The sequence below is a fragment of the Danio rerio genome, chromosome 19, assembly GCF_049306965.1.
Source record: "Danio rerio strain Tuebingen ecotype United States chromosome 19, GRCz12tu, whole genome shotgun sequence".
In the NCBI taxonomy this organism is placed as follows: Eukaryota; Metazoa; Chordata; class Actinopteri; order Cypriniformes; family Danionidae; genus Danio; species Danio rerio.
The window spans coordinates 24,579,886-24,607,496 of NC_133194.1; the positions used below are offsets into that span (position 1 = coordinate 24,579,886).

At 37.8% G+C, this 27,611-nt stretch overlaps 2 protein-coding genes across 9 annotated transcripts in view; both read left to right on the forward strand.

Moving 5' to 3' along the window:
• Positions 1 to 7,512, forward strand: part of atp9b (ATPase phospholipid transporting 9B) — a 108,179-nt gene extending 100,667 nt beyond the window's left edge. Inside the window, exons 29-31 of one of the 8 annotated variants that reach the window (XR_012394669.1) lie at positions 82 to 114; positions 2,468 to 4,859; positions 7,033 to 7,512. Coding sequence is in view for 4 of the 8 variants with exons in the window: in XM_005170057.6 (XP_005170114.1) it covers positions 82 to 114; positions 2,468 to 2,604 (170 nt within the window). In the remaining 4 variants the exon portion in view is untranslated. Of the gene's footprint in view, positions 1 to 81; positions 115 to 202 lie in introns of all 8 variants that reach the window. The other 7 variants (XR_012394671.1, XR_012394670.1, XR_012394672.1 and 4 more) reach the window with 7 other exon arrangements.
• A 10,265-nt stretch (positions 7,513 to 17,777) lies between these two features.
• LOC141379075 (uncharacterized) lies at positions 17,778 to 27,026 on the forward strand. The gene is made up of 2 exons (XM_073931665.1): positions 17,778 to 18,019; positions 22,589 to 27,026. The coding sequence occupies exon 2, from the start codon at positions 22,943 to 22,945 to the stop codon at positions 26,138 to 26,140; it is 3,198 nt and encodes a 1,065-aa protein (XP_073787766.1). The 5' UTR covers positions 17,778 to 18,019; positions 22,589 to 22,942; the 3' UTR covers positions 26,141 to 27,026.
• Positions 27,027 to 27,611: the final 585 nt, after the last annotated feature.

The window sequence follows — 27,611 nt, forward strand, 5'->3', positions numbered from 1 at the left end:
CCAGTTCAGAGCACTGTAGCCTCAACGTCTAAGCTCTTGCTTGTTCTTTTTTTCTGTCTCTTTGTTGTGACTGTGCCTCAGGCATTGGTCGTGTGACTTTAGGAGCTTTCCTGGGTAGGTTTGTCTTTCCCCACTGTTCTTTCTGTTATTTCACCAGCTACCATTTCCTGCCTCCACAAACATGTCCGTTCTCCTCCCTCAGGAGTTCACTCTCATGTGGATGAGAACAAGCCATTCAAATGTGCCAAAACCCAGTGATCACTTGTTTTTTCAGAACATCCCATTGGTGTATTGCATCTCATCCACTTCATCCACAGCTTGACATTTCTTACTTTTTATAATGTGTGGAAAACAGTAAACCTATTGGTAAGCCCTGCTCACTTACTGTAATTACTTTTGCTAACTCGGGCATCCAGAGCTGCTAACTGTCTAACAATGACTGCTTTTAGTGTGAAAACTGTTCAAGTTCTGTTTAAATCCCCAAATGTTTGGTTCTGATTCCTATTTTGACAGTACTGAGAATGCAGTGAAGCTCAAAACTTTCTGTTGTAATTATAATTCAGTTACATCATGTAATGGTAAAGCATGCATGTACAATAAGCACTATTTGTCTATCTACTTTAATGTTTGCTTTAGGTAAATAAATGAAAGCATAAAAGCCTAAAACCGCCATTAACTTATATAAAATGAAGACTGAAATGTTGTAGATGTCAATTTTGGTTATTATATTTAGATAATTGAGCATGACATGCCATAACCAGTGTTTAGAAAATAGGTACACAATGGTATAAGAGAATCGTGGATATGGTTATTTGATTTAATTCATTAAAACGAATTAACTGAATCTGTTTATGAAACATGTATATGATCATAACTAGCAAAAGAGAGTCAAATTGTTAATTAGTTTTTTTTTTTAAACTGAAAAGAAGATTGCCCTTATGTAATCGATTTACTACGATTTTTATCTGGAGAGCCTTTAAGTTAATTATTTTTATAAGTGAATCCTTCAAAAGTGGTATATTTTTAATCAAAAGTATAGTACAGTTTTAGATTTTTATTATTATTATGTTTTAATTAGTTGTTTTCTAAATCAAGAAATCATTTATTTTCGGTATCACCTCCCAAGCCCTAGTGACAACCCAAGATTTTTCTGATACAATTTGGACTCAGTTCTAAACTTTGAAATCGACTCTTGATTCTCAATGCCTCAAAGTCAAGGAATCAATTTTTTTGGTATCGACTCCTAAGCCCTAGTGGAAACTCAAGATGTTTCTGATACGTTTTGGAATCGACTCTTGATTCTCAATGCCTCAAAATCAAGAAATCAATTCTTTTTTGGATTCAACTGCTAAGCCCTATTAAAAACCCAAGAAGGTTCTGATACATTTTTGAATCAATTTTAAACATTGGAACCAACTCTTTATTCAAACGCCTCAAAATTAAGCAATCAATTCTTTTTGGAATTGACTTCAAAACCCTAGTGAAAACCCAAAATGTTTCTGATAAATTTTAGAATCAATTCTTAACTTTGTAATTGACTCTTTATTCAAATGCTTCAAAATCAAGGAATCTCTTTTTTTGGAATGACTCCCAAACCCTAGTGAAAACCCAAGAAGTTTCTGATACATTTTAGAATCGACTCTAAACGTTGGAATCATCTTTTGATTCAAATGCCTCAAAATCAAGGAGTCGATTTTTTTTGGAATTGACTCCCAAACCCTAGTGAAAACCCAAGATGTTTCTGATACATTTTAGAATCAATTCTAAACTTTAGAATCAACTCTTTATTCAAAAGTTAAAGAAATATTATTGGGATCAATTTTCAACCCGTTAAAAAAACCCAAGATGTTTCATGATCATTAAAGTTGGACTTAAATATGACTTGAAAGCATATGTTAAAGATTTGAGAAAGAAACTGATAGATCATATGATTCATTTGAAAGTTAGGATCTCTAAAGGAAGAAGACTTATGTTTTAATCCTTATGATCAACACCCAAGATCAACCCTGTCCATGTACTTTACATGTGGTTAATATTATTAAATTAATTAACATTTAACCAGTTTAAAACAGAGAATCGCAAGCTCGATAATAATAATGCTACCTAGCTAATCATCACAATTGTGATTAAATAACTTTAGGTGATGTAAGCAGAGTTTATTCAACTTTGTTGATCTTTTGGATGTTAAGTTGTCTTGTTTAGTTTTATTACAGGGAATAGAATTAGTTCCATTGGCCATCTTCTCAGGATTGTTACATCATTTTACCATCATTGCTGGTGTAAATACTGTTAAAACAATGAGATCTTTCAATCGTCCAATGTTTCTTTTGGCAATAAAAGATTTCCGAGTTCAGATCCCTATGCAACTGATACTCAACTGCAATTGCTGAATTGTAGGGGCTTACCAATAGGTCAACTGAATGTGAGACACTCTTTGGGGTTTTATTCTCTCCTTCTTTTTTTTCAGATCTTTCGTTTATCACAACACGGGTGTTTTTGTGGAAGGTGTGTGTCATCACGCTGGTCAGCTGTCTGCCGCTCTACATCATCAAATACCTGAAGCGGAAGTTCTCGCCGCCTAGTTACTCCAAACTCTCCTCCTGAGCCTTCCATATGGACCCGTGTTAACAGGCATTCAGACGCATTAAAAAGCACATACTATTACGAACATTTTGAACAATTTTATTATTGTGGGATGATAGTTCAACCAGATATGAAAAGATAAATTACTCACCCTCATGTTGTTCCAAAGCTTGTTGTTCCTGCTGCTTACAGTTAATGCGACCATTTGCTTTTGTGAAGTTTTGAAGAAAAATTCTGCATTTTAAATGACATTAAGGTGATGATCTGTCCCTTAAAAACGTTAGTTGGCCTCAAAATAAATTTGTCATAATTTAAAAGTTAAATAGCTCCAGACTTTGAAGACTGAAGTTAGTCTTTGGGACATCATTGAAGATTTTCTTTAATAAAATTTGAATCATTCTGCCACTCAGTTAAAACACATTCACCCAAAACTCTGGTGCTTTAAAACTTTCATTAAGTGATACAGTAAATGAAAAATAGTGTTATAATCCAAGTCTTCACGAGACATAATGACTTAATGCGATGAACATGTTTAATTCTGGCTTTGATTTATCTGTGAACATAAACAGAAGCTTTTGATGCACAAGAACAAACCTGGTTGGTTCGTATGGAAGGCCAAAAGTGCCACATGACATGCTAGATTAAACCCAAACCCTTGGTTCTCACACATCAAGCAAGCATTCGTGAGCTTCTCTGAGCAAATTTGAATGCTATAAACATTGTTCCCTTATTACTATTTATGTACGAATTAAAGCTTACTCTAAAATAGAAATGATGTAGTGTTTACGTCTCTTCAGTAGATTAATTAAGATGCATGATTCATGTTGATTCATTTTGGATATCTTTACATGCATCAGAGTTGTGGGTCTATAGGCTTTCAATGGACAGATAGAAATATATGTAATATATTATAAATCGTGTTCTAAATGTGAACAAATTTCAGGTTTGGAATGACATGAGGTTGACTAAATAATGAGTGAGCTATGAATGTCTAAAAGTGCTTATTATGTGATTTGTATGTATTTATAGACTAAATTGTCACTATAGATTAATATGAGCATTTCTGTGCTGCTCATATTTCTGCACTTAAGGCAGTGGTGGGATATAACACTGAGTAGTATTTAATACTCGAAAAGTTTGAAGCACAAATGCGAGAGGACAAAAAAAGAGAGAAAAGCAATGAAAAGGCCTCAGATTTGTCACTTTCTACTTACCCTAGATGTATATGAAAGCAAAATCAGCATTATATGTTTTTTATTCAATAGATTTTGAAATTTTAATAACATTTTTTGTGTATAATGATGTTCCTAAATTAATCTATAATGAACAGTTCATTGATCGATAGTGTTCCTAGTGTTATCATTCCCATCAGCACGTTTTCCATCTCATTCTGGCACATTCTGCTTTATTAACTGTATTATTAATGAGATGTGGGAGGGCGGGGCTTGATTAACTCCTGTGGTTGTGATTGGAGTGTTAGTGTGTACTGAAGCTGAATTTGAGCAGCTCTGGTTTCCTGTTGTGCTGTGGCTGCTGCTGCTGCTGCCATACGATCCTGCAGCAAAACTGTGTAAATGTAAACCAGCGCCCGGCGCGTGTTCTTACAGCGGGAATTATTTGTTCTGGGAACAATCCTCTCGATTTGACATCCTAAGTGACATTGTGTGACCTTGACACGAGACTTATTGACGAATCGAACTTGATTGATGCATGATTGACGTTAATTAATGATTGTAACGCCGTGACATTGAAACAAGACTGAATGTAGTAGCGGTGTTTAAAATGAATGACCTGCAGTATTAGGACGTTCAAAGCTGCTTCACGTTTCTGAAATTGACGTATGGCATTTCTGCGGTTACCTTTTTATATGACGTCTCGCAATCAGCAATTCATTTTGGAGTTTCAAACATTTTTTTGGAGTACATGTGCTTTTTTTCCCTGCTGACGTAGTAATGTGTAAGATCATCTTGCCTTATCTTTGTAGAACAGTCAGCTGGTATGAGGAATGAGTTTTATCATTCACGTTATTTTCTATACTAAGTGTGTGAGTGCGCGTTTACAATACTGAATGATACAATGCCAAGCACACACACACACACACTGGATGCCATTAATGGCATGCTGTTAAATAAATAGCCTGTACTTGTATCTATTTTCATGTTACTAGTGCTTATTTTTCGATACTAGTATCTTTTTCATTAAGTACTAGTGCATATTTATTAGATACTAGTGCCTATAATTTAAATACCAGTGCTTTTTAAAATATATATATATAAGTGCTTATTCATTAGACACTAGTTTTTTTTTTAATTTGATACTATTTATGTTTATTAATTTGATACTGGTATCTATTTTATTCAGTACTGCTTATTCGTTAGCCACTAGTTAGTTTTTTTATTAGATATTAGTGCTTATTCATTACAGTAGATACAGTACATATTAATTAGATACTAGTATCTATTTAATAGGTACTAACTCTTATTCATTAGATACTAATTCTTAATAGATACTAGCTTATAAGATACTAGTACTTATTTTAATAGTGACTAGTAACTATTCTGTTGTTACTAGTAATAAATGTAAACATATTCTATTGATTTCTATGGAATCTGTCATTGAGATACCAACTATTCAGTATGTATTCCAGCAGGGACTAGTACATATTTTTATGTAGTTAATGTATAGGTACTAGTACTTATTAATTAGATACTAGTACTTATAGTAACACTTTATAATAACTACACACTATGATCTATTTATTAAGCATTCACATCTAGTGGATTCATTATTTGTTAAGCATTAACTCTACATTAATAAACATTAGTAGCAGTAGCTACAAACGCTCTATTATTAACTTATAAGTACATTTATAATGTGCTTAATAATTGTATTTTCATAATTTGTACCTGATTGATTTTTTATTACTAAATAAAGTATCGCATTTTTTCAAAAAACATTTGTATTTAAGAGTAGATGGAGGTTTTTAAGATCGTTCAGAATGAGTTAGTAAATGATAAATAAACTATTGAAATTAACGTTTATATATCTTAGTATTTAGGTGTATAGTAATGGTTACTATGCATGTTATTAAATGCTTTATTAACTGAACTTGATGCAGTTTTGTGACTTAATCTAAAGTGAGGACTATTTATGCTTTATAAATCCCTTATCAATGAGAATTAAAGGCTCGGTATTAAATTAAATTACTGTAAAGTTTAAACATTGCTGAATGTCAGGAGTGTCAAAATACAACATAAAATTGGATATAATATAATAATTTAACAGTTTAATAAGAAGCAAAATTTAAACTGCACAGTAGTTTTATTCTAGATAAGGTTGCAAAGATTTGTTTTTCATTTGATACAGTTTCTTCAAACAAACAGAAATGAATAAAGTTGTTTATGTTCTCGTTTTCTTGTGTAACTTTAACTGAGCCTTTAATTGTCATTGATAAGGGATTTAGAAAGCATAAATAGTCCTGACTAGATTACGTCACAAAACTGGATGAAGTTGAGTTAATAAAGCATTTATTAACATACAAATTTACTATTAGTATATGCCTGAATAATAAGAACTATAAATGTTAATTTGAATAGTTTAATAATCATTTCCTAACTCATTCTGAATGATCTTAAAAACCAACCATGCTTAAATAACTGTTTTGTAAATAATGCAATACTTAATTTTATAATGAAAAATAAATCATTAACAAAGTAGAAAAGTATATTTATTAAGCACATCATAAATGTGGTTATAAGTCAAGAATAGAGCATTTGTAGCTGTAGTTATAAACTGCTTACTAACATCTATTAATGTAGAGTTAATGCTTAACAAATAATGACTTCACTATTTACTAATGCCTAATAAATGGTTCATAGTGTGTAGTTATCAAAAAGTGTTACCGTACTTATTCATTAGATAATAGTATCGATTTAATACATACTAGTACTTATTACATAGATGCTGGTATATATTAAATAGATATTAGTATTTATGAAATAGATGCTACAGCTTAGTTAAAAGATACTAGTACACATGTATTAAATATCTATAAAATAGTATCTAATAAAAAAGTACTAGTGCCTATTAAATAGATAGATTTAATGAACAAGTACTAGCATCTATTAATTAGGTACTAGTACCTAATTTATAAGTACCTATAGATTTACAAGTACATAAAAAAAATGTTCTAGTCCCAGTTGGAATACATCAAAACTGAATAGTTGATATCTCGATGACAGATCCCATAGAAATCAATAGAAAATTATTTATTACTAGTAATGACAGAATGGTTACTAGTCACTATTAAAAAAGTACTCGTATCTAATAAATAACAGCTAGTATCTATTTAATAAGTGCTAGTATCTAATACATACATAAGCACTAGTAACTATTTAATAGGTACTTGTATCTAATGAATGTATACTAGTATCTAATCAAAAGAACTAGTGTCTAATGAAAAAGCACTAGTATATTTTTAAAAAGCACTAGTATCTAAATAATATGCACTAGTACTTAATGGATACTAGTATATAAAAAATAAGCACTAGTAAAATAGAACTAGTACGGTTTAAAACGGCTTGCCATAAATGTCAAAATGGCTTGCCGAACGCCGTTCCTTTCTTGCCGTGGTGGATTTTCCTTGTATTTTGAAGATGTTGAGTTCTGCTATACTCAGGAAAACCGCTAACCGATTTCTTCCGCTGTATATAAATCCTAACAACAATAGCTTATTTATTATTTTGAGTGTTTGTCTGGCTTTTTATATTGACTGATGGCTGATTGAACTGTGACGTTTCTGTGGTGTTGTTACTGCGGCCGCTGCTTTCGTGAGTATACTCTCAATGTCATCAGCACGATCAAGTTTCCGAAGTATAATGTTCAATTTGATTGATATAAATGTCTGATTAAAAAGCAATATGTTTCCAAGTGGTCTGGTCGGTGGTCTTTCCCCGGGGGGGTGGGGTGTGGGGGGGTTATTACAAGTATTGACATTTTGTGCTGGTTACCAGGTTTTAAGTATTGCTTTAAAGGAATTCATCAGACTTCTACACACAATACCCTATAATGGCGATGTGAAAAAGATTTTTTGAAATTGTTGCAATTTTATTAGAAATAAAAAGCTGAAAAATCAAATCTACAGAAGTGTTCACAGCCCTTGCCGCGAATTTATAAATTGAGCTCAGGTACCTTCTGTTTCCACTGATCATTCTTGAGATGTTTTAGCTGCTTAACTGAAATTCACCTGTGGTACATGATTTGAAAAGGCATACACCTGTCTATATAAGGTAGCAGGGTTGACAGTGCATGTCAAAGCACAAACCAAGCATGAAAACAAAGGAATTGTCTGTAGACCTCAGAGACAGGGTTGTCTCGAGGCACAAGGCTGGGAAAGGTTATAGAAAAACATCTGCTGCTCTGAAAGTTCCATTGAGCACAATGGCCTCCATCATCCATAAGTGGAAGATGTTTGGAATCACCAGGACTCTTCCTAGAGCTGTCTAAGCTGAGTGAGCGGGGGATAAAGACCTTAGTCAGGGAGGTGATCAATGATCCGATGGTCACTATGTCTGGGCTCCAGCATACTTTTGTTGAGAGGGGAGAACCTAACAGAAGGACAACCATCTGTGCAGCAATTCTCTAATCAGGCCTGTATGGTAGAGTGGCCAGACTGAAGCCACTCCCTGTTTGGAATTTGCCAAAAGTCATCTGAAGGACTCTCAGACCATAAGAAACTAAATTCTCTGGTCTGATGAGACTAAAATTGAACACTTTGGAGTGAATGCCAGGCGTTACGTTTGGTAGAAAACCAGGCAGCGCTTATCACCAGGCTAATCCCCTCCCTACAGTGAAGCATGGTGGTGGCAGTATCATGCTGTGGGGATGTTTTTCAGCAGCAGGAACTGGAGGACTAGTCAGGATAGAGGGGAATATGAATGCAGCAATGTACAGAGACATCCTGAATGAAAACCTGCTTCAGCGTGCTCTTGACCTCAGACTGGGGCGACGGTTCATCTTCCAGCAGGACAATGACCCAAAGCACACCGCCAAAATATCAATGGAGTGACTTCACAACAACTCAGTGAATGTCCTTGAGTGGCCCAGCCAGAACCCAGAACTAAATCCTATTGAACATCTCTGGAGAGATCTGAAAATGGCTGTACATCGTTGCTTTCAGATTTTGGTTTAAACCCAAACAATCCAAACATACAAATAAAAAAATCTGAGAGAATCATGAATAATAATAATAATAGAATGACACTGGCTGCTGTCTGGGCTTTCCATGTCTTTACACCTCTCTTTATGTGTTCTATACTTTGTCCCTGTGTTATTACATTATTGTTATTGTATTTAACTTATTTTTTAAACTAATTAGTTTTGTTTTCTTTTTGTGTATTGATTACTTTAGTTGTCATTGACATCTGGTAAAAAAATTTTAAGTCAACAGCACCTTTAGAAATATGTTTTACACATGCGTAAATGCGGTTGTGTGTATTATTTTTCTGATAAAAAACGAAGGAGCTCCAGATGAAAACTGATTTATAACTAATTTAAAATCCCCAACTCATCATTGTGTGCTGTTTACAAGGGTAGGTTGTTCTGCTTCGTCCATTCGACGAAGCATCGGCATATCCTTGTTTACAAATCTATATTGGGTTTACTCCTATCATATCTACAGAATTATATTTGTAAAAAGCCTGTTCGTAACTATGGTCTTCGCTCTCAGGATATTTATTTACTGTCTGTTCCTAAAGTGCGGACTGAGATGGGGAAAAAAGGCTTTTAAGTACGCAGCACCTTTTGCATGGAATAATCTGCAAACACAGTTGCAGTTCAAAGAATTGATTTCACTACATGCTTTTAAAAGATGTCACGAGGTAGAGATCACACAGACACAGAGAGGCAATTTAAATCCCCGTAGGGTGTTTATTGAGGGAGTGGAGCAAAGGATAAGTGTGCTGGGATGTGCAGGGTGGTGAATTCAGGGTCCAAGGGTCCAAGGATTGTGCAGGGTGAAGTGCCGATCAGGGTGCCCAGTGGAAGGAGAGAACTCAGTGTGTTGCCTGCTGTCATCATGCTCGCGGTCTTCCCCGATGGCGTCTGTTAAATATTCCCCCTCCAACAAGCAGCAGCTGTCCCTGATCAGCATGTGACGAGGCGTGATTTCGGTGAGGGAGTTGTTTCCATAGCGACGCAGATAACCACACTGGCAGGTCTGCCACAAGAATAAAAGTTTTAGAAGTTGTAACGCAGGTTTGTAGATGTTTTGAATAGTTTGTCAGTGTGATTCATGTTAACTGGTAATTGTTTTTTGTTTGTTGTCTGTTAGACTTACGTGACATGTATACTGCCTAGTCTTGGCCAGGATGCTCTTGCAAAAGATTTTTTTTTTTATCTCAATGTGTCTTTCCTGGTAAAATAAACATGATAACAACAATAATAATAATAAAACTTTTGTTTTAAAGTTTTTAAAGTTGTTGCATGTCTGCCAGTTCCTGCCTCTGAGCGCGTTTAGCTACTTGTAGCGTTCAGAAAAAACAAAGAACCCACGAATAACCCTGATACAGAGGAACATAAAAACCTCACTGCCAGCTAGCATTTCAGGAGTGTTAGGGCTGATTTACACTTTTGTGTCAAGGGCAGGTGTATGCTCTGGTGCAGCCTTTGCTGTGGCAGATGCCAATGCTGACATGCACTTCTCAAAAAATCTATCTACACATTGCAACGACGCATAGCGCAAGCTCTATGATTGGTTGGCTTGGTAGCGATGACGAGTGTGGGCAGTGCAGCTCGAATCCGTTGGAGCGAGTGTTTAGTGTAGTGTCAAGTCCCATGAAGGAGCTTCAGATGGAAACTTTTGTTTTGTGTTTACCTTATGATTAAATTTGTTGCATGTCAACCTGTTTCCGCCTCAGAATGATCGAGTTTTAGCTACTTGTACAAGTTAGCGTTCAGAAAAAGCAAAACACCAGCAAAGAAACTCGACACAGAGGAACATAAAAACATCACTGCCAGCTAGCGTTTCGGAAGTGTTATTGCAGAGCAGCTTAAACAGCACGACAATGCATTTATACTTATACGATTTCTAGAGCTTCTAGTAGGTCAGCTGACCGGGCTCCAGAGCTGCCCCTGGATCTCCCTGAAGTACCAGTTGCTGCTCCACTGGTGCCACAAATCCACAGAAATCTCCGTTGACCGCACTCACTGCTGCCATGGAGCTGTTGTTTCTTTTCCAGAGCTTCTTGTTTTGGCCACCCAAGAAGGGTGAGTAAATTATGACAGAATTACAATTTTTGGGTGAGCTAACTGTCCCTAACTATATTTCAGTTAAATTCCAATCTGATCCTTACAAAATACTGTTGGGAAGGTCTTCTAAAACCATATTTTACCACTGTTTCTTTGTTTTAAAATCTATTTACTGTCCATTTACTGACTATTTACAGTTACAGTAATATTGCCCTGATATTATAGTCTAAACATAAAGAATCATAACAAACTATGTATAATTTGAAACCTTAAAATTTCTAGTTTTCATATCTGACTGATATGAGATTACTGAACAATAGTTATTTATTGATTTGCAACAAGGATTCTCGTCAGAGTAAAGTATTACTTTGCTACAGCAATCCACATTAAAAAAAAAAAGTTTTTTAAAGACTAAATGAAAGTCACTTCTTTTCAAATATCGCCAAACTGCCCGCAATACTTTACAATGTGATATCTACAATGCAAATATTGTCAAAAGTAAGAAAAAATATGGTTCATATTTCTCAAAACATGCGCAGACATATGGAGCGCTTTTGTAAGGTCACAATGGAAACTGAATGTCAACTGGTGGTGATGTCTGGTACTGCTGCCAAACAAAATGTTACTGAAAGCTAATTTTTAAAGAGCCCATATTATGGGTTTTTGAAAATTCCCCTCCATGTAGTGTGTAACACAGCTCTAAGTGAAGTGAAGTATCCAGCTAAGGCTTAAATCTGTTAGTGTACAGTGTTTAAAACGGTTGATTCATCTATAAAAGAGTCGACTCATAGTGCTTCAAACGAGTCGCCTTGATACCGATTCATTTGGTGTTTCGCCATGACGTACGAACGAAACCAAGTTATTCACGTGCACGCGCAAACCCGGGAGATTTCAAACCTGAGGCCCCGCCCTCTGACGCAGAAACCCAGACACACACACAAACACACACCCACAAACACACACACACACAAACATGCCGGTCGATTGAAGTCACACTGCAGATGGATATATTGAGTCTCTACCCAAACATGAAACCTCAGCATTATAGCCAAGCAGTTGGAAACTACTGGAAACTTCTGGAAGCTACATGCTACAAAGAATACTTCATCAGCGTTTGTTAAAGGAAGGATCAGTAAAGAGTAACTTATTGATGGACGTCAGGATTTTTCTTCCTCCATTTCTCAAGTGTAAGTACGTGCGATTAAAGTTGCCTCGTTGACTCTAGCTTGCAAATGTATTTAGTTGTGAATTGTTACTTGTAACCGCGTGTACTGTATCAGGTTAACTGGCTATATTCTCTTATCGCGTGCAAAGTCACGTTAAAAACGCGACGCGTGCTGCGTTAACGGAGCTCCGTGGACGAGGAGTAGTGTGTGTGTCTGTGTGTGCGCGCGCTGTCGTCCGGAGGTGTGTGTGTGTGTGTGTGTGTGTGTGTGTGTGTGTGTGTGCGTGCGTGCGTGCGTGCGTGCGTGCGTGTGCGTGCGTGCGTGCGCGCGCTGTCGTCCGGAGCAGGGTTAAGTGCGTGTGTGTGTTTGTGCAATATGTGTGTGTGTGTGTGTGTGTGTGTGTGTGTGTGTGTGTCTGTGAAAAGAGCAGAGTGAGAAGCTAGGAGATCTCCTCAACTGCTTTTGGAGTTTTTGCTCAAAATAGTTAGTCGTCTGTATTTTCAAGTCCATAGTCTGTATTTACATTGACCCACTGGCAGCTAAACTCCACGCCTACACCATCGAGCGTGTATGAACTGTGATTACTTTTATATTGCTGATTAGCTGTTTGGCATTTCACTCTGACTGAAGGCAGTCGACCAATCGCGACAGACTGTGGTTGGTCCAATCAGATTAGCTTCGCGCTAAGGAGGGGTTTGGGAACAAATGAATTACTGGACGATTCATACAGGAGTCGCTGGGATAATTAGGTAAAAATAAATGCAGATTATAAGACCATGAAAGTGTTTTTTGACCTTGCATGCATATTAAACTGTTGTTGGAGACCCTTACAACCAAGATATGACCCTATTTCATGTATAATATAGGCTCTTTAAGATATGAACTAATAGTTTCTTTGTTTTATTATCATATATTTTATCTTATATTTAATTATCATAATTTGTTCAGATATTTAGCTTTGATTTTCTGTCAAATTTGGGCTAAAACAGGTTTCATAAAATACATATTTAATGTAATATGATAAGTTACATTTATTGTTTTATTATTTTCCTAAACTTAAAGACATATAAGTTTTATTTTATTTAATTACTTTTTTTTGTACTTTTTCACTTTAGCTACAATCTGACAAGCGTCTTTTTAAAAAAAATGAGACCAAGCTTAAATCTCTCTAACAAAGTGTTGAAGATTGGCAATTATTTAAGTAGAACATGTCATTTTCAACAGTTAAGGGGTTAATTTATATTTCATTCATATTCATAATCCCAGTACACACTGATTAGGAAACACTATAGTTTAAGTACCAATTCTCGCTATTATCTATTGGCTTTGAATTATAAGTACTTATAAATGTAAACAGATTCTGCATAATCTTATTCCACATATCAAACCAATACCTAAACCTAATTATTAATATGCAGCAAATTATGAGTTTATTAAACAAAAAGACACCATTAATGGTTTGTTAATAGCAAGAATTGTACCTTTAACTAATTTTGATGTTTTCCTGACCCATTACGTTTGACCCACGCTTCCTTTGTTTTGTTTCCTGCCACTGATTTGTTGTCATAACTCATGTAAATTACTATACAGGGTTTCCACTGGTCAAGGCATTTCTAGAATATCAATATTTAATTTTAAAAGGTTATTCCAAATATTGAAAATCAGGGAACTTTAGATATATTTTTGTCCAATTATCCAGGATTTGTTTGTCATTTAAATTTTACCTCCCACAATTCAAATATTCTGACAAAAATTACTGATTTGGCTGCATATTTTCTCAAAATGTATAGCAATATGTGCAGTATTTCTTGTATTGCTTTTGCTGTGAATTGTGAATGTGTTTGATGAATGACTCTAAATGATCATAATAAACTTTTAAAATCTCTTCATCAACAGCATTAGAAAAATAATGCTACAAATTAAAATTGTAATGATCGATACAACATAAAAAGCCTCAGTTAAATAGACTTTGTCTGAATTTGCATTGCTGTAATGTCAAAGGACATGTCTCAAGTGAGTCACACATTTCCTATACATGACTATATAGTGTTGTTTAGTATAAAACGATACAGATGGTGTGGCAGGAATTTGAACAGTGTCGTTGCTGGCCAAAACATACCTGTGCCAATATTAAAAAAATCACAAACTTCGCAAATTGTTGCGCTATTTGGGACAAAACATCTGCCAGTTTTCTATTTTCATCTTTATATTCATTTAAGGCCAGTGAATTTGACATTTGGATTAGAGTTAGAATCCTGAATGTGTTTTCTTTTTAGGATAATCATCTCTACAGTTTTTTAGGTTTCTTTGTCAGTTTTTCCTGTTAATTATTTTGCTTTCAATTATTTTGCTGATTATGTTTGTCATATATTTTGTTCCTGTTTGAAGAACCCTTTTGTTTTCCATATTTGCATTCGTCTTTTCATTCTAACAACTCAAAAAGAAAAAAAATGATAAAACTTTAAAATGATTTGCATCCAGATACATGGATTCTTCTATAAATGAGAGGTTGTAATTATTCTTTAAAATGTCTAAAAACACAAAGTTTTTTTTATGACACTCTAAATCCAAGAACTGATTATTTTTTTGACCTGAGAAATTCTGCATTGCTGAGATGAATATGCTGGTCCAACATGGATTAAAAGGCTTCAACTTAATGTTTATTTTTGTCTGAACTTGTGAAATGTATAAATATAATATAACCCCAATTAGTTTACGTTTGTAGGGCCAGAGTTGTTCCCTTATCTTGATTTAACAAGCATCCACGGGAGGGAACATTTTGTCGGACTATAGTGTTGTGTCTGAAACGCTTACTATACGATTTCATCATATTTATGTGTCTATATACGGCTTCAAGCCACTAGAGGGCAGCATTTACACAGTATTTGCTGTCATTAAAGCCAAATTTTGGGCACATGTGGTCAGTCAGTCAGGCCTATGTCTGGTTCAAGTTGTAACTCCCGATTTCTGTCCTCGTGTACAAATGCAGCATATAGTTTTCTTGTCAATTTACTCATTTTATTTTTTAGGGGATATTATCATCAATTATTCCAAAAATGAACTCCCTTGTTATAGAATTTAGGATGATTACAAATATTAATATAAATAGGTTTTTAGTGTTTTTAGTAAGTTTGGGTTGCAAATCCATGTATTTATTACAATGTCATAAATTACAACTATAAAAATGTGTAATATTGTAAAATATTATTTAAATAACGTAAAATAATAATTTGATTAAATTCCACATGGATATCTTATAAAATGTTTCAAAATAAAATTCATTCAACAGTTGTTGCTTTATTTTGTGCTTTTAAAATCATATCATTTTGCTGAAATACTATTTATAATTATTATTATGCATTAAATAACTTTTCAGGATCTTTAGATTTATCTCTATTGGATGACAGGCCATGATCTATGCAAATTTCTTATTTTCACATTTGATAAAAATAAATGCATCTTTCCTGAATATTAAACAGGTATACTTCACCCCAAAATCTAAATTTACTCTCCCAATACACTCAAAAAATTACATCGTTTGTGTTAGCTAAAACAACACAATTCTTGCTTTTTAGGGGGTCACTGTTTTGTTCAATGAACACCTTAGAATTATAAGGTTCTATATGACATGTTTTGTCAAAATTGAGTTATTGATATATTTTTATTAAATAACAACTTATTTACATTATGGGATTTTTTTATAAGTTGTTTACATTTTAAGACTTTAAATTTAAAAAAAAAAAATGTTACACACATACTGTTTGCTATATGGAATGCAAAAACTTTGAAGCTCAATATCTCAAAATTATTCAGAACGCAGACAGAACCTTATATTTCCAAGCTGACGATTTGAGCTAATTAAATTGTTTCTCAATCCGCACTTTTATTTAATTTATTTAATAATATTGCTTGTAATTGCCTCAATATTATTGAGTGGATATCACTGAAAAAATGATTCAAAGATGATTCCTTGGAATTACAATTTTTTTTTAAAGTGGTTGTAAACAATTCATTTGTGTTGAATTTAAATAAATTAAGTCGTACATTACTAAATTTAATTTGTTTGTTTAAATTCATCAAATTGTTTGCATCAATTTTGCAGATATAATTTTAAATTTTAAAACATTAAGTAGTTTTCATTAACATTGTCTTGTTGTTTTTTTTTTCTGTCCAATTAACCCAATGTTTTAGTTTTAAATTTGCTTATTCTTTTAATACTTAAAAAATTGCAGTTGTGCATTTTGAATAACTAATTTTAAGTAAGCTAATCTGTACTTGTTGAATTCAATTAATAATCTTGCTTGTAATCTGTTACCTCAATTTTATTGAGCAGATACAAGTTTTTTTATTTTATTTTTTAAATTTTTTTTTACAGTGATAGTGTGGTTTTAAACATTTGTGAGTTTCTTTCTTCTGTTGAATGTAAAAGAAGATATTTTTAGGAATTCTGGTTGCTGGCATCCATTGACTTTTATTGTAAAAAATAAATAAATATTATTTGAAGTCAATGGGTGCCAGCTATCAGCATTCTTCAAAATGTCTTATTTTACGTTCAACAGAAAAAAAAGAAAAAAAAAAAACTTAAATAGTTTTTGAGCAAGTAAAGGGTGAGTAAATAATTTATTTTAGGTGGACTAAACATATAATTCTTATTGTAGAGTGTGTTTATAATCCTTGTTTTGACTATTTTACAACCTTAAATCAGAAAAAGTTGTAACAGTATGTTCCACATGATTTCTATTTTATTTTTTTCTAAATAAACGCATATTTAAATTTTGGTTTTTGCTACACATTTAAAAAATAAGTTGGGACAGTAGCAGTTTAGGTCTAGTAATCAGGTAAATTGGATAAATAATGATGTGATTTGAAACAGGTGACATCAACAAAAGCAACATCCAAGAAAGGTCTAGTTCTTTAGGAGCAAAGATGGGGCGAAGATCACCAGTTTTTCAACAAATACGTGAGAAAATAATTTAAATGTTTAAAAACAAGACAGAAAGGCATGTGAATATTTCACCTTCAATAGTGCATAACACAATAAAGAGTTTCAAGGAAACTGGAGGAATTTCAGTGTGTAAAGGACAAGGGCAGGCACATGTCTTACTTGAGCAACCATGATCTCTGATCCCTGAGAATGCTCATTCATCTATCAGTGATATCACCATATGGGCTCAGGACTACTTTGGCATACTGCTGTCAAGTACCAGAGTACGAAGTTACATCCACAAATACAAGTGAAAACTACTGTGTTGACAAGAAGCCCAATGTTAACAGTATCCAGAAGCGCTGTCGACTTCTTTGGGCTCAGAGGCACCTAGGATGGACAATCACACAGAGGAAACATGTACTGTGCTTAGATGAATCAGTATTTCAGTTTTTTTTTTTTTTTAGGAGAAATGGACGCCATGTGCTCCAGACCAAAGAAGAAAAGGATCATCAAGACTGTTGTATGCAACAAGTCCAAAAGCCACTACTGTCATGGTATGGGGTTGTGTCAGTGCCCTTGGCAAAAGTAACTTGCTCTACTGTGATGACAGTATTAATGCTGAAAAGTACATATTTTGCAGCATAATATGCTGCCTTCTTTTCCAGGGAAGCCTATGCATATTTCAACAAGAAAAAAATCACATTCTGCACAAATTACAATGTGCTGGATGCGGAGGAAGAGGGTAAAGGTATTTGACTGGACTGTCTGCTGTCCCGACTTGTCTCTAACAGAAAATGTGTGTGTAATGTTCTCACAAGAATGAGAAGGATAGTTACCTTTCAAAAGTTTTATTTGAAAACAATGCAGTAGATTCAAAGAGATGAAGCAGGAGAGTGGTGTTGTAGAGAATGAGCAATCTCAATAACAGTTCACAATGTAAATATGAGAGATTTCAGATTAACACTAGATAAGCTTCAGTTACTTCCCTTATTCAGTGGCATTGACATCCATGGGGGAAGAGAGGCCTCAGTGGGAAGAAAGAGACTTCCGTGGGAGAAGACAGACATCCGTGAGACAAGTTGAAGAGGGAGACAAGGTGAGGTGAACCATGCAACTTTGATTCCGACCGAAAAATGAGAGCAGGAGGTGAGTATTTAAGGTTTACGGTGATTCCGGGTCCAGGTGACAGGGAATTAGTACTCTGGGACCTCAAAAAAAATTCCCTGCTGACCAAGTGCGAGAATGGGCATCATTGTATCTATGCTCTTGGTCAGTTTGTGGGTTGTTGAGGGGGTTAACAGCCACGTCTTTAATGGATAACCGCGGTCCCCTGATATGCAGTAAAATAATTATGCTCAATAAAATAAAAAATAAAAACTTAGCTGGAATCAACAACAACATTTATTTATAAAGCACATATAAAAACAACCAAGGTTGAGCAAAGTGCTGTAGGAGTTCTAAAGAAAGAGAAGCAGAACATAAAAGAAACATTTAACAAATAAAAGCAATAAAACAATTATCAATGAATATTAAAAGTGAGAGAAAATAGTTGGGTCTTTAAAACAGACTTAAACACAGAAAGGAAGAGGGAAAGTCTAATAATGTCTTTAAATACATCACTCACCAGAGGCCTCATGTATCAACGCTGTGTACGCACAAAAACTTTGCGTTCGCCAGATTTCACACTCACATTTGGATTTACTAACAATGAAATGAACGTGAGAATAAGCCGTGCAGTGGCAGCTGTATGAGATGGGATCATCTGCATGTCTAGCAGGTTTATAAGGTTTCCATACCATGCATTTGACCAGCTAAACATGAAAGCGCAATTTGCAGCGATCGCCGGTTTTCTCAATGTAATCGGAACGATCGACTGCACGCACATTGCTATGAAGGCGCCATCTGAAGACAAACTTGCATTGAATAAATGTGCAAATAATATGTGATGCTCAAATGTGCTTAACATAATACACACACTTATTAATAATTCCTACTTGTCTTCCTCGAGATGAAGAGTTAGCAAAATCTGATATGTAATGGGAAAAAAGAAAAATAGGTTTATAAGACGCTGGATTCGAACCGAGTTCATGCTCGAACGTGTCAAAACATGTTTTCATGCATTTTACTAGCTTTGCCACTCACGCTGCTATAGACACTACAAAATTTTAAACCTTTACATCGGACCATTTCTTTTTTAATTCACTCACAGTGTGATGTTCAGACCCCACTGCGTTAACTGCGTCAGCTAAACTCTCTATTTTTTTCTTTTGTTATTAATTCCGGAAGACAAACTTGCAAATAACACTATTTTTCTCTAGTCTACCTAAGAAAGAAACACCTCTAATTCACATTCTGTTCAAAGTTTCTCTTTTTGCTTGCTTTTGCCTTTGCTTTTTTGTTTGGTTTTGCCAAAGTAGAGTCATTAGCATATTCATATGGGGGAGGAGGCAGGGAGGGGTTTTGTGCTGGTGCTTGTGAGCTCAGTTTCACGTTAATTTGGATGGAAAAAGATAGTATGTGTGGGATTCGGCATACGCAGTTTCATCTGGATTTTTTACTGTGTCAGCACATTTACAGCTTTTACAGCTGTTTTAGTATGATTTCAACGCAAGACTTCGTACATGAGGCTCCAGGAAGCCAGCCATCGCGCACTCTGCCACCTTGGAGCCTCGAATGTCCTCTAATAAGGCCATCACGGCCATTGGCAAAGACTAAGGGTTGTACACATTTGCAAATGCTTTTATATGTTCTAAATGACATAATTGGTAAAACATAAATAAATATTTTCATCCATTACACATTAATAGCAATATTTTTCACACGTGTTGGTGCCATAATTTGTAGTGTGCAATTTAACACAATTGCCTCTAGGATGCACCAATGGAAATAAAACAAACACACACAAGAAATACACGTACGCCCTACATGAAGCACAATTTTACATTAATTTTATCGGAAGTAAATCCAAACATGAGCGTATAATCTGGAGTACGCAAAGTTTTAGGCAGCCTTGATACATGAGGCCCCTAGTGATTGGGCACGGATGTGGTGAGAGGTGGCTGATGAGGGATAACGATGATTGGGAGAGCAGGAACGAGCCGAGGGTGTGACAGTGTGGTGCATTTTTAAGTTTAAAATGTGACAATAAAGACCCCGTACTGTTGTCCACCTTAAGACTTGTTTGAAGAATGGGACAAAATTACACATAAAATGCTTCATCACTGGGTTTCTTTAGTCCCTTTACATCTTTTAAGTGTTGTGAAATGGCATGGCAACATTACAAAGTGGTAAAGGCTTTTCTGTTCCAGCGTTTTTTGAAATGTGTCGCAAGAACCAAAATTGGAATACCTGTTCATTTTAAAAAAATAACTAAATAAAAATCATAAGGAACACATTAAATCATGTTTGTTGTTTTGTCTGCAATGAAAAGCAAGTCAAAGGAAATTGATAAATTACTATCTTTTTATTAGTGTTTTCCATGCTGTCCCAACCTTTTCTGATGTTTTGTTTATTTTTATATTATCATTTTTAAAATGTCTAAAATAGAAACTAGTTGACTGGTTTGGAGATAGTACTGAGATTATCAGTCTTGAAACAGACAGACATTGTATTATCAAGTCCTCCACCCCAACTCACCCACACTTGCTCTGCAGGCAGGAAACGCGTGGTTTACAGTGACCCTTGCGCTACATGTGATGGTCCACTAACAGGCCAGGAAGCTTTTTTCTTTCATCTTATCTCTCTTTCTCTCTTCATCCCTTCCCTTTGTCTCTATATCTCCATTTATACCTGTCCTCACTTGTTCATTAAAACTCCATTTTTTATTTTTTTTTGCTTTGCTAGCCTTTGGTTTAAATGAGGCAGATCCGCTGCACGTGCCTGTATGTCTCCACCCTTTGATGTGTTTGTGCACTGGTCATTTCCGCAGAGGTTGTGGGGCAGTGCTGTTGTTTTATCAGCCACATGTGGGGCACAACACGCGTCACACTGTTGTGCTACTGTCTCAAGTGTATCTGTTTTTCCAAAGCATTGTGTTTCCTGTAGGTGGACACAGATTCGGGATACGCCTTTGGATGGATTTGTTGGCAGTTATTTCTGCACTGAAAATATTTCTCTGCCTAACTCTCTGTCTGTCATTTTTTTCTAACTGTATTGTACTGTCAATACAGTACAATGTAGGTAACAATTTATGATAATTACATCATTGATTAAGCATTAGGAATTAGTTCATTCATCATTTGATAGACATTACCTTATATTATTATAAGACGTTAGTAAGCAGTTTATAAATACAGCTACAAGTGCTGCATTCTTGACTTGAATGTGCTTAATGATTGTACTTTCACACCGATTTATTTTTTTCATTTCTAAACCAAGTATTCCAGTATTTACAAACCATTTCATTTAAGAGTAGATGGTGGTTTTTAAGATGATTCAGAATGACTAAGTAAATGATTTATAAACTATTGAAATCAACATTTATATATCTATTATTCAGGTGTATAGTAATGGTTACTCTGTATGTGAATGTTAATCTAAAGTAACAACTATATATGCTTTATAAATCCCTTATATATTATAATAAATTTTTAATCCTAAATGACTATTTAATAATGCTTAATAAATGATTTATAGTGTGGAGTTATTATAAAATGTTACCAATTAATTATTACCAATTTCATTGAGCCTCAAGAAACTAGGGTTGTCTGTTTCTGCCTCTTTAAATCTATCTATCTATCTATCTATCTATCTATCTATCTATCTGTCTGTCTGTCTGTCTGTCTGTCTGTCTGTCTGTCTGTCTGTCTGTCTGTCTGTCTGTCTGTCTGTCTGTCTGTCTGTCTGTCTGTCTGTCTGTCATTAAAATATAATAATTATTAGCAAAGTTTATTGAGGCTCAAGAAACTTGGGTTGTATGTCTGTCTGTCTGTTTACATTTACATTTACATTTAGTTATTCAGCAGACACTTTTATCCAAATCGACTTACAAATGAGGACAAGGAAGCAATTTACACAACTATAAGAGCAACAATGAATAAGTGCTGTAGGCAAGTTTCAGGTCTGTAAAGACAGTGTAAGAAGCAAATCATTAGTACAATTTTTTTTTTTTTTTTAATAATTGCATATTAGTAAGAAAAGTGGAAACTAAATAGTTAGGCTTCTGTCTATTTTTTTATCAGTCTGTATTAATCTATAATGAGTATAAGTCTATCTGTATATTAATCTTTATATGTGTATGTTTGTCTATTAATCTTTCTAAACATATGTTTGTATGTCTATTTGTCTGTCCATCTACATACAGTATTTGTCTGTGTCTGCTTATGTATCTGTCTGTCTAGCTTACTGTCTGTCTGTTTGTTTGTCTATCTATCAATCTTTCTAATCTGCCTGTCTGTCTGTCATTAAAATATAGTATTTTTTTGCCTGTATGTGTGTTTGTCTTCTGTTTGTCTGTCTATATGTCTACCTAATGTAACGAGCAATTATATGCCACGTCGCCCTGGTCGCAAATTGCACCCAGCTGGACCTTCATCAAGCCAGGATCGTACACAGCTGGAGCACATCAAGCGGAGAGACATATAAGCCCAACCTACGCCAGGAGAAGATGAGCTTCAATCCTTCTATGACTCCCTGTGCTAATGCTTGTCTCTCTGTCTCTCCTTAGCGGACTCCAGCTCGTGACGATCCTGCACCTGACTACTCACCGTCCTTCACCTACTTCCCGGAGCACCAGAGCACCTCACCCTAAAGAAGAGCACCTTTTACAGCACATTCACTTTGTAAATAAAGCACCCTCCGGGGACTTGTCTGTAAACTCATCCTGTTGTGCCGCTGTTTTCCCTCTGCCTCGCTACAACTGGTGGAGAATGCGCGCTTTTTCAGAGGGAAAAAAATTCAGCACTTACCAGTAAGAAGAAGTAACCACTGAATTTTCTCTGTTTTTCTTCTGTTTACAGACAGGCATCCGCTCTCTCTCTCACTCACGCTCTCTTACTCGGCTGTCATCCCCTCCTGAGTCATGTCGATCGAAGAGGTAGTACGCCATCTAGCGGAAATCTCAAGAAGACAACAAGTGATAACTGAACAACTCACCGCCAGACAAGACCGTATGGAACAACAGCTCCGCCAAGCGGCCGGTTCCAGCCAGTTCTCTGAGGTGAGCGCCCATAGATTTATCACAAAACTCAGCGACCTGGATGATATTGATGCTTACCTGCACACCTTTGAGGTAATTGCGGAAAGAGAGAGATGGCCGAAGGAAAGTTGGGCAAGGATGCTAGCGCCATTCCTGACTGGAGAAGCTCAAAGAGCTTATTTCGCATTAGAGACACCGAAAAATGACGACTATAAAGCATTAAAAAAGGAGATACTCGCCAGACCCAGACGGCTCCGCACACTTACCAGCATGAGGAACCCCGACTCGCTGGCCGCTTTGGTGGAGGCGGTGGAGCTGGCGGAAGCTCATGTGGCCCGGGAGACTGGGGAGAGAGCGGCTCTGCCACCCCGGAGGGTAAATGCGCCATGGCGACCGGTGGAGGGCACAACAAGACCAGGCAGCAGACCGGCGGTCCCCAGCCCAGTCGACGAGCCGATGCCCACAGAGCCAACATCTCACTCGACCCCGGCCTGGATGGCAGGGTGCGTGGTACATCGCAACGTCCCTCCCGAAGCTCCCACCCGTAAAGTATGCATAGACGGGAAAACACAGACGGCCACATTGGATACAGGAAGTGCAATAACCCTGGTTCATCCAAAAACATTAAAATATCATCAGGAAGGAAAAAGCCGAATCCCGATTACATGCGTACACGGGGATACCCGCCACGTACCATCCCAAAAAGTCACCATAGCGACGAAGTCGGGAAGCTGGCGCATCGAAGTAGGAGTGGTTCCAGATCTTCCAGTACCCCTTCTTCTGGGTAGAGACTGGCCGGGGTTCGATGATCTCCTCACCCACCATCAGGCTCGATCGGCTCGGGCAAAGAAGAACAGCAAGGGACGGGCTCAACGGGACCGCCAAACAGCGCTGATGGCCACCGAGAGCGACAGAGGGGGTGAGTCATCATCGGCTAACCTGTACTATGATCTTTTTCAACAGATTACCGCAGGTGGCGATTTCGGGAGAGCACAACGTGAAGACGAAACGTTGAAGCACTGCTGGCCACAAGTCCGGATCATAGACGGTAACGAACGGTTTCCCAGCCCTCACCCCCTCCCACATTTTATTGTTCAAAATGGTCTGCTGTACTGTGTCGCAGAGAGGCGGGGGGAAACAAAGACGCTATTGGTCGTCCCAAGGACCAAAAGGGAGACTGTTCTGGAACTGGCACATACTCACCCGATGGCAGGACATCTAGGAGCAGCCAACACGATCAAGAGGATCAGAGATCGTTTCCATTGGCCCGGGTTGGATGGAGAAGTTAAGAGGTATTGTCAGGCATGCGACATCTGCCAAAGAACGTCTCCCCAACGACCACCCCCCAGCCCTCTGATACCATTACCCATCATTGAGGTGCCCTTCAACCGCATTGGCATGGACTTGATAGGGCCTTTGCCGAAGTCGGCCCGGGGACATGAACACATCCTTGTCATCCTCGACTACGCCACCAGATATCCAGAAGCGATACCTCTGAGAAAAGCCACGTCATCGGCAATCGCTAAAGAGCTGTTTTTATTGTGCAGCCGAGTAGGAATACCAGCAGAGATACTGACCGACCAGGGCACCCCATTCATGTCCCGGTTGATGGCAGACCTCTGCCGCCTCCTAAAGGTAAAGCAAATAAAAACCTCTGTTTATCATCCGCAGACTGATGGCTTGGTGGAGCGCTTTAACAAGACGCTGAAGCAGATGCTCCGCAGGGTGGTGGCAGAGGATGGGCGCGACTGGGACCTCATGATCCCGTACGTGCTTTTCGGGATCAGAGAAGTTCCCCAAGGATCTACAGGTTTTACACCTTTTGAATTGCTGTTCGGCCGTCAACCACGAGGGCTATTGGACGTGGCTCGTCAAGCTTGGGAGCAAGAGCCAGCCCCACAACGGTCAGTGATTGAGCACGTACGGGACATGAGAGGACGTATAGAGAAAGTCATGCCCATTGTCAAGCAACATCTGACCGAAGCCCAGCGCGCCCAACAGCGATTATATAACCGGCCCGCCCAACCCAGAGAGTTCCAACCAGGGGACAAAGTAATGATCCTGATACCTACCACCACTTCGAAGTTCTTGGCCTCTTGGAAGGGGCCATATACAGTGGTAGAAAGGGTAGGGCCGGTAAACTATCGAGTCCGTCAGCCGGGACGAAGAAGAGAAGAACAACTTTACCACATCAATTTGATGAAGAAATGGGTTGCAGCTCCAGGTCATCTAGTTGCCTTCTCAGAAGAAACTTCTCCCGTTGTCCATATAGGTGAGCAACTCTCGCCGAATCAGAAGGCGGAGCTGCAAGCCTTGGTCGGTCAGTTCAGGGATGTGTTCTCAGAGAAACCGGGCCGAACCACCATCATCCAGCACGACATCATCACCCCACCTGGCACCATCGTCCGGCAGAGGCCTTATCGAGTACCAGAAGCTCGCCGGCTGGCTATCAACGATGAGATCCAAAAGATGAGGAAATTGGGAATCATCGAACCATCTCGTAGCCCGTGGTCCAGCCCCATAGTGATGGTCCCCAAACCCGACGGCACCCTCCGCTTCTGCAATGACTTCAGGAAGCTGAACGAAATTTCCAAATTCGACGGGTACCCCATGCCTCGGGTGGACGAGCTGCTGGATCGGCTGGGTGGAGCCCGATTCATATCCACGATCGACCTCACCAAAGGCTACTGGCAACTACCACTAAGTGAAAGCGCCAAGGAGAAAACCGCCTTCTCCACTCCCGGTGGGCACTGGCAATACCGGGTTCTTCCCTTCGGGCTCCACGGGGCTCCAGCAACATTCCAGCGTATGATGGACATCCTGCTGAGACCCCACCAGCCGTATGCAGCAGCATACCTCGACGACCTAATCGTCCACTCCGAGTCATGGGAAGAACATCTATCCCGGTTGCGGACCCAGGTACGTGCATTTCTGGGGTTAGCGGGCTACTATAGATGTTTCATTCCCAATTTCTCATCCATAGCCAGCCCGTTGACAGACCTGACCAGAAAGGGGCAGCCAGAGAAGATACAATGGAACAGGGAAGCAGATGGCGCGTTCCATAAAACGCGCCATCTGTAAATTAAAGTTCCAAGCCCTGAAGACGGCACTAACATCTTCTCCGGTACTGCACGCACCTGACTTCGGCTGCCCCTTCATCCTACAAACAGACGCTTCCGACTCGGGCCTGGGCGCGGTCCTCTCCCAGGTCCACGGCGATGAAGAACACCCCATCATGTACGTGAGTCGGAAGCTTACCCCTGCAGAGACCCGGTACGCCACGGTGGAGAAAGAGGCCCTGGCGATCAAGTGGGCAATCCTGGAGCTCAGATATTATCTCCTTGGAAGAAGATTCACCCTGGTGACCGACCACGCTCCACTTCAATGGATGTCAACAGCGAAAAATAACAACGCTCGAGTCACCAGATGGTTCCTGTCGCTCCAGGATTATAACTTCACGGTACAACATCGAGCCGGGGCCTCCCACGGAAACGCCGACGGGCTCTCAAGGCTATGGTCAGGATGGGCAGGTCTGTCAAACCATTCTACCCCCCCTCACAATACTCTACCTTTTCTCCGCAGGACACCCAGGACCAGGACGACGCTAAGGGGGGGGGAATGTAACGAGCAATTATATGCCACGTCGCCCTGGTCGCAAATTGCACCCAGCTGGACCTTCATCAAGCCAGGATCGTACACAGCTGGAGCACATCAAGCGGAGAGACATATAAGCCCAACCTACGCCAGGAGAAGATGAGCTTCATTCCTTCTATGACTCCCTGTGCTAATGCTTGTCTCTCTGTCTCTCCTTAGCGGACTCCAGCTCGTGACGATCCTGCACCCGACTACTCACCGTCCTTCACCTACTTCCCGGAGCACCAGAGCACCTCACCCTAAAGAAGAGCACCTTTTACAGCACATTCACTTTGTAAATAAAGCACCCTCCGGGGACTTGTCTGTAAACTCATCCTGTTGTGCCGCTGTTTTCCCTCTGCCTCGCTACACTAACTATATGTTTGTATCTGTCTGTCTGTCTGTCTGTCTGTCTGTCTGTTTAACTTACTGTCTGTCTGTCTGTCCTATGTCTATCTTTCTAATTATATGTATGTCTGTCTGCCATTAAAATACAATCATTATTACCTAATTTAATTGGGTCTCAAGACACTTGGATTGTATGGCTGCCTCTCTAAATCTATCTGTTTGTTTGTTTATTTATCTTTCTGTCTGTTATACTAACTATCTCTTTGTATTAATCTGTATCAGTATTAGTCTGTCTGTCTTTTTCTATCTGTCTGTCTATTTATCTTTCTTATCATCTGTCTGTTTGTTTGTCTGTCTAACTATATGATCTCAAGAAACCTGGGTTTTCGTCTGTCTGCTTCTAACTCTGTCTATTTATTTGTCTCTCCATGTGTATTTCTAACTATATGTATATATACTGTAGTCAGAATCTATCTATCTATCTATCTATCTATCTATCTATCTATCTATCTATCTATCTATCTATCTATCTATCTATCTATCTATCTATCTATCTATCTATCTATCTATC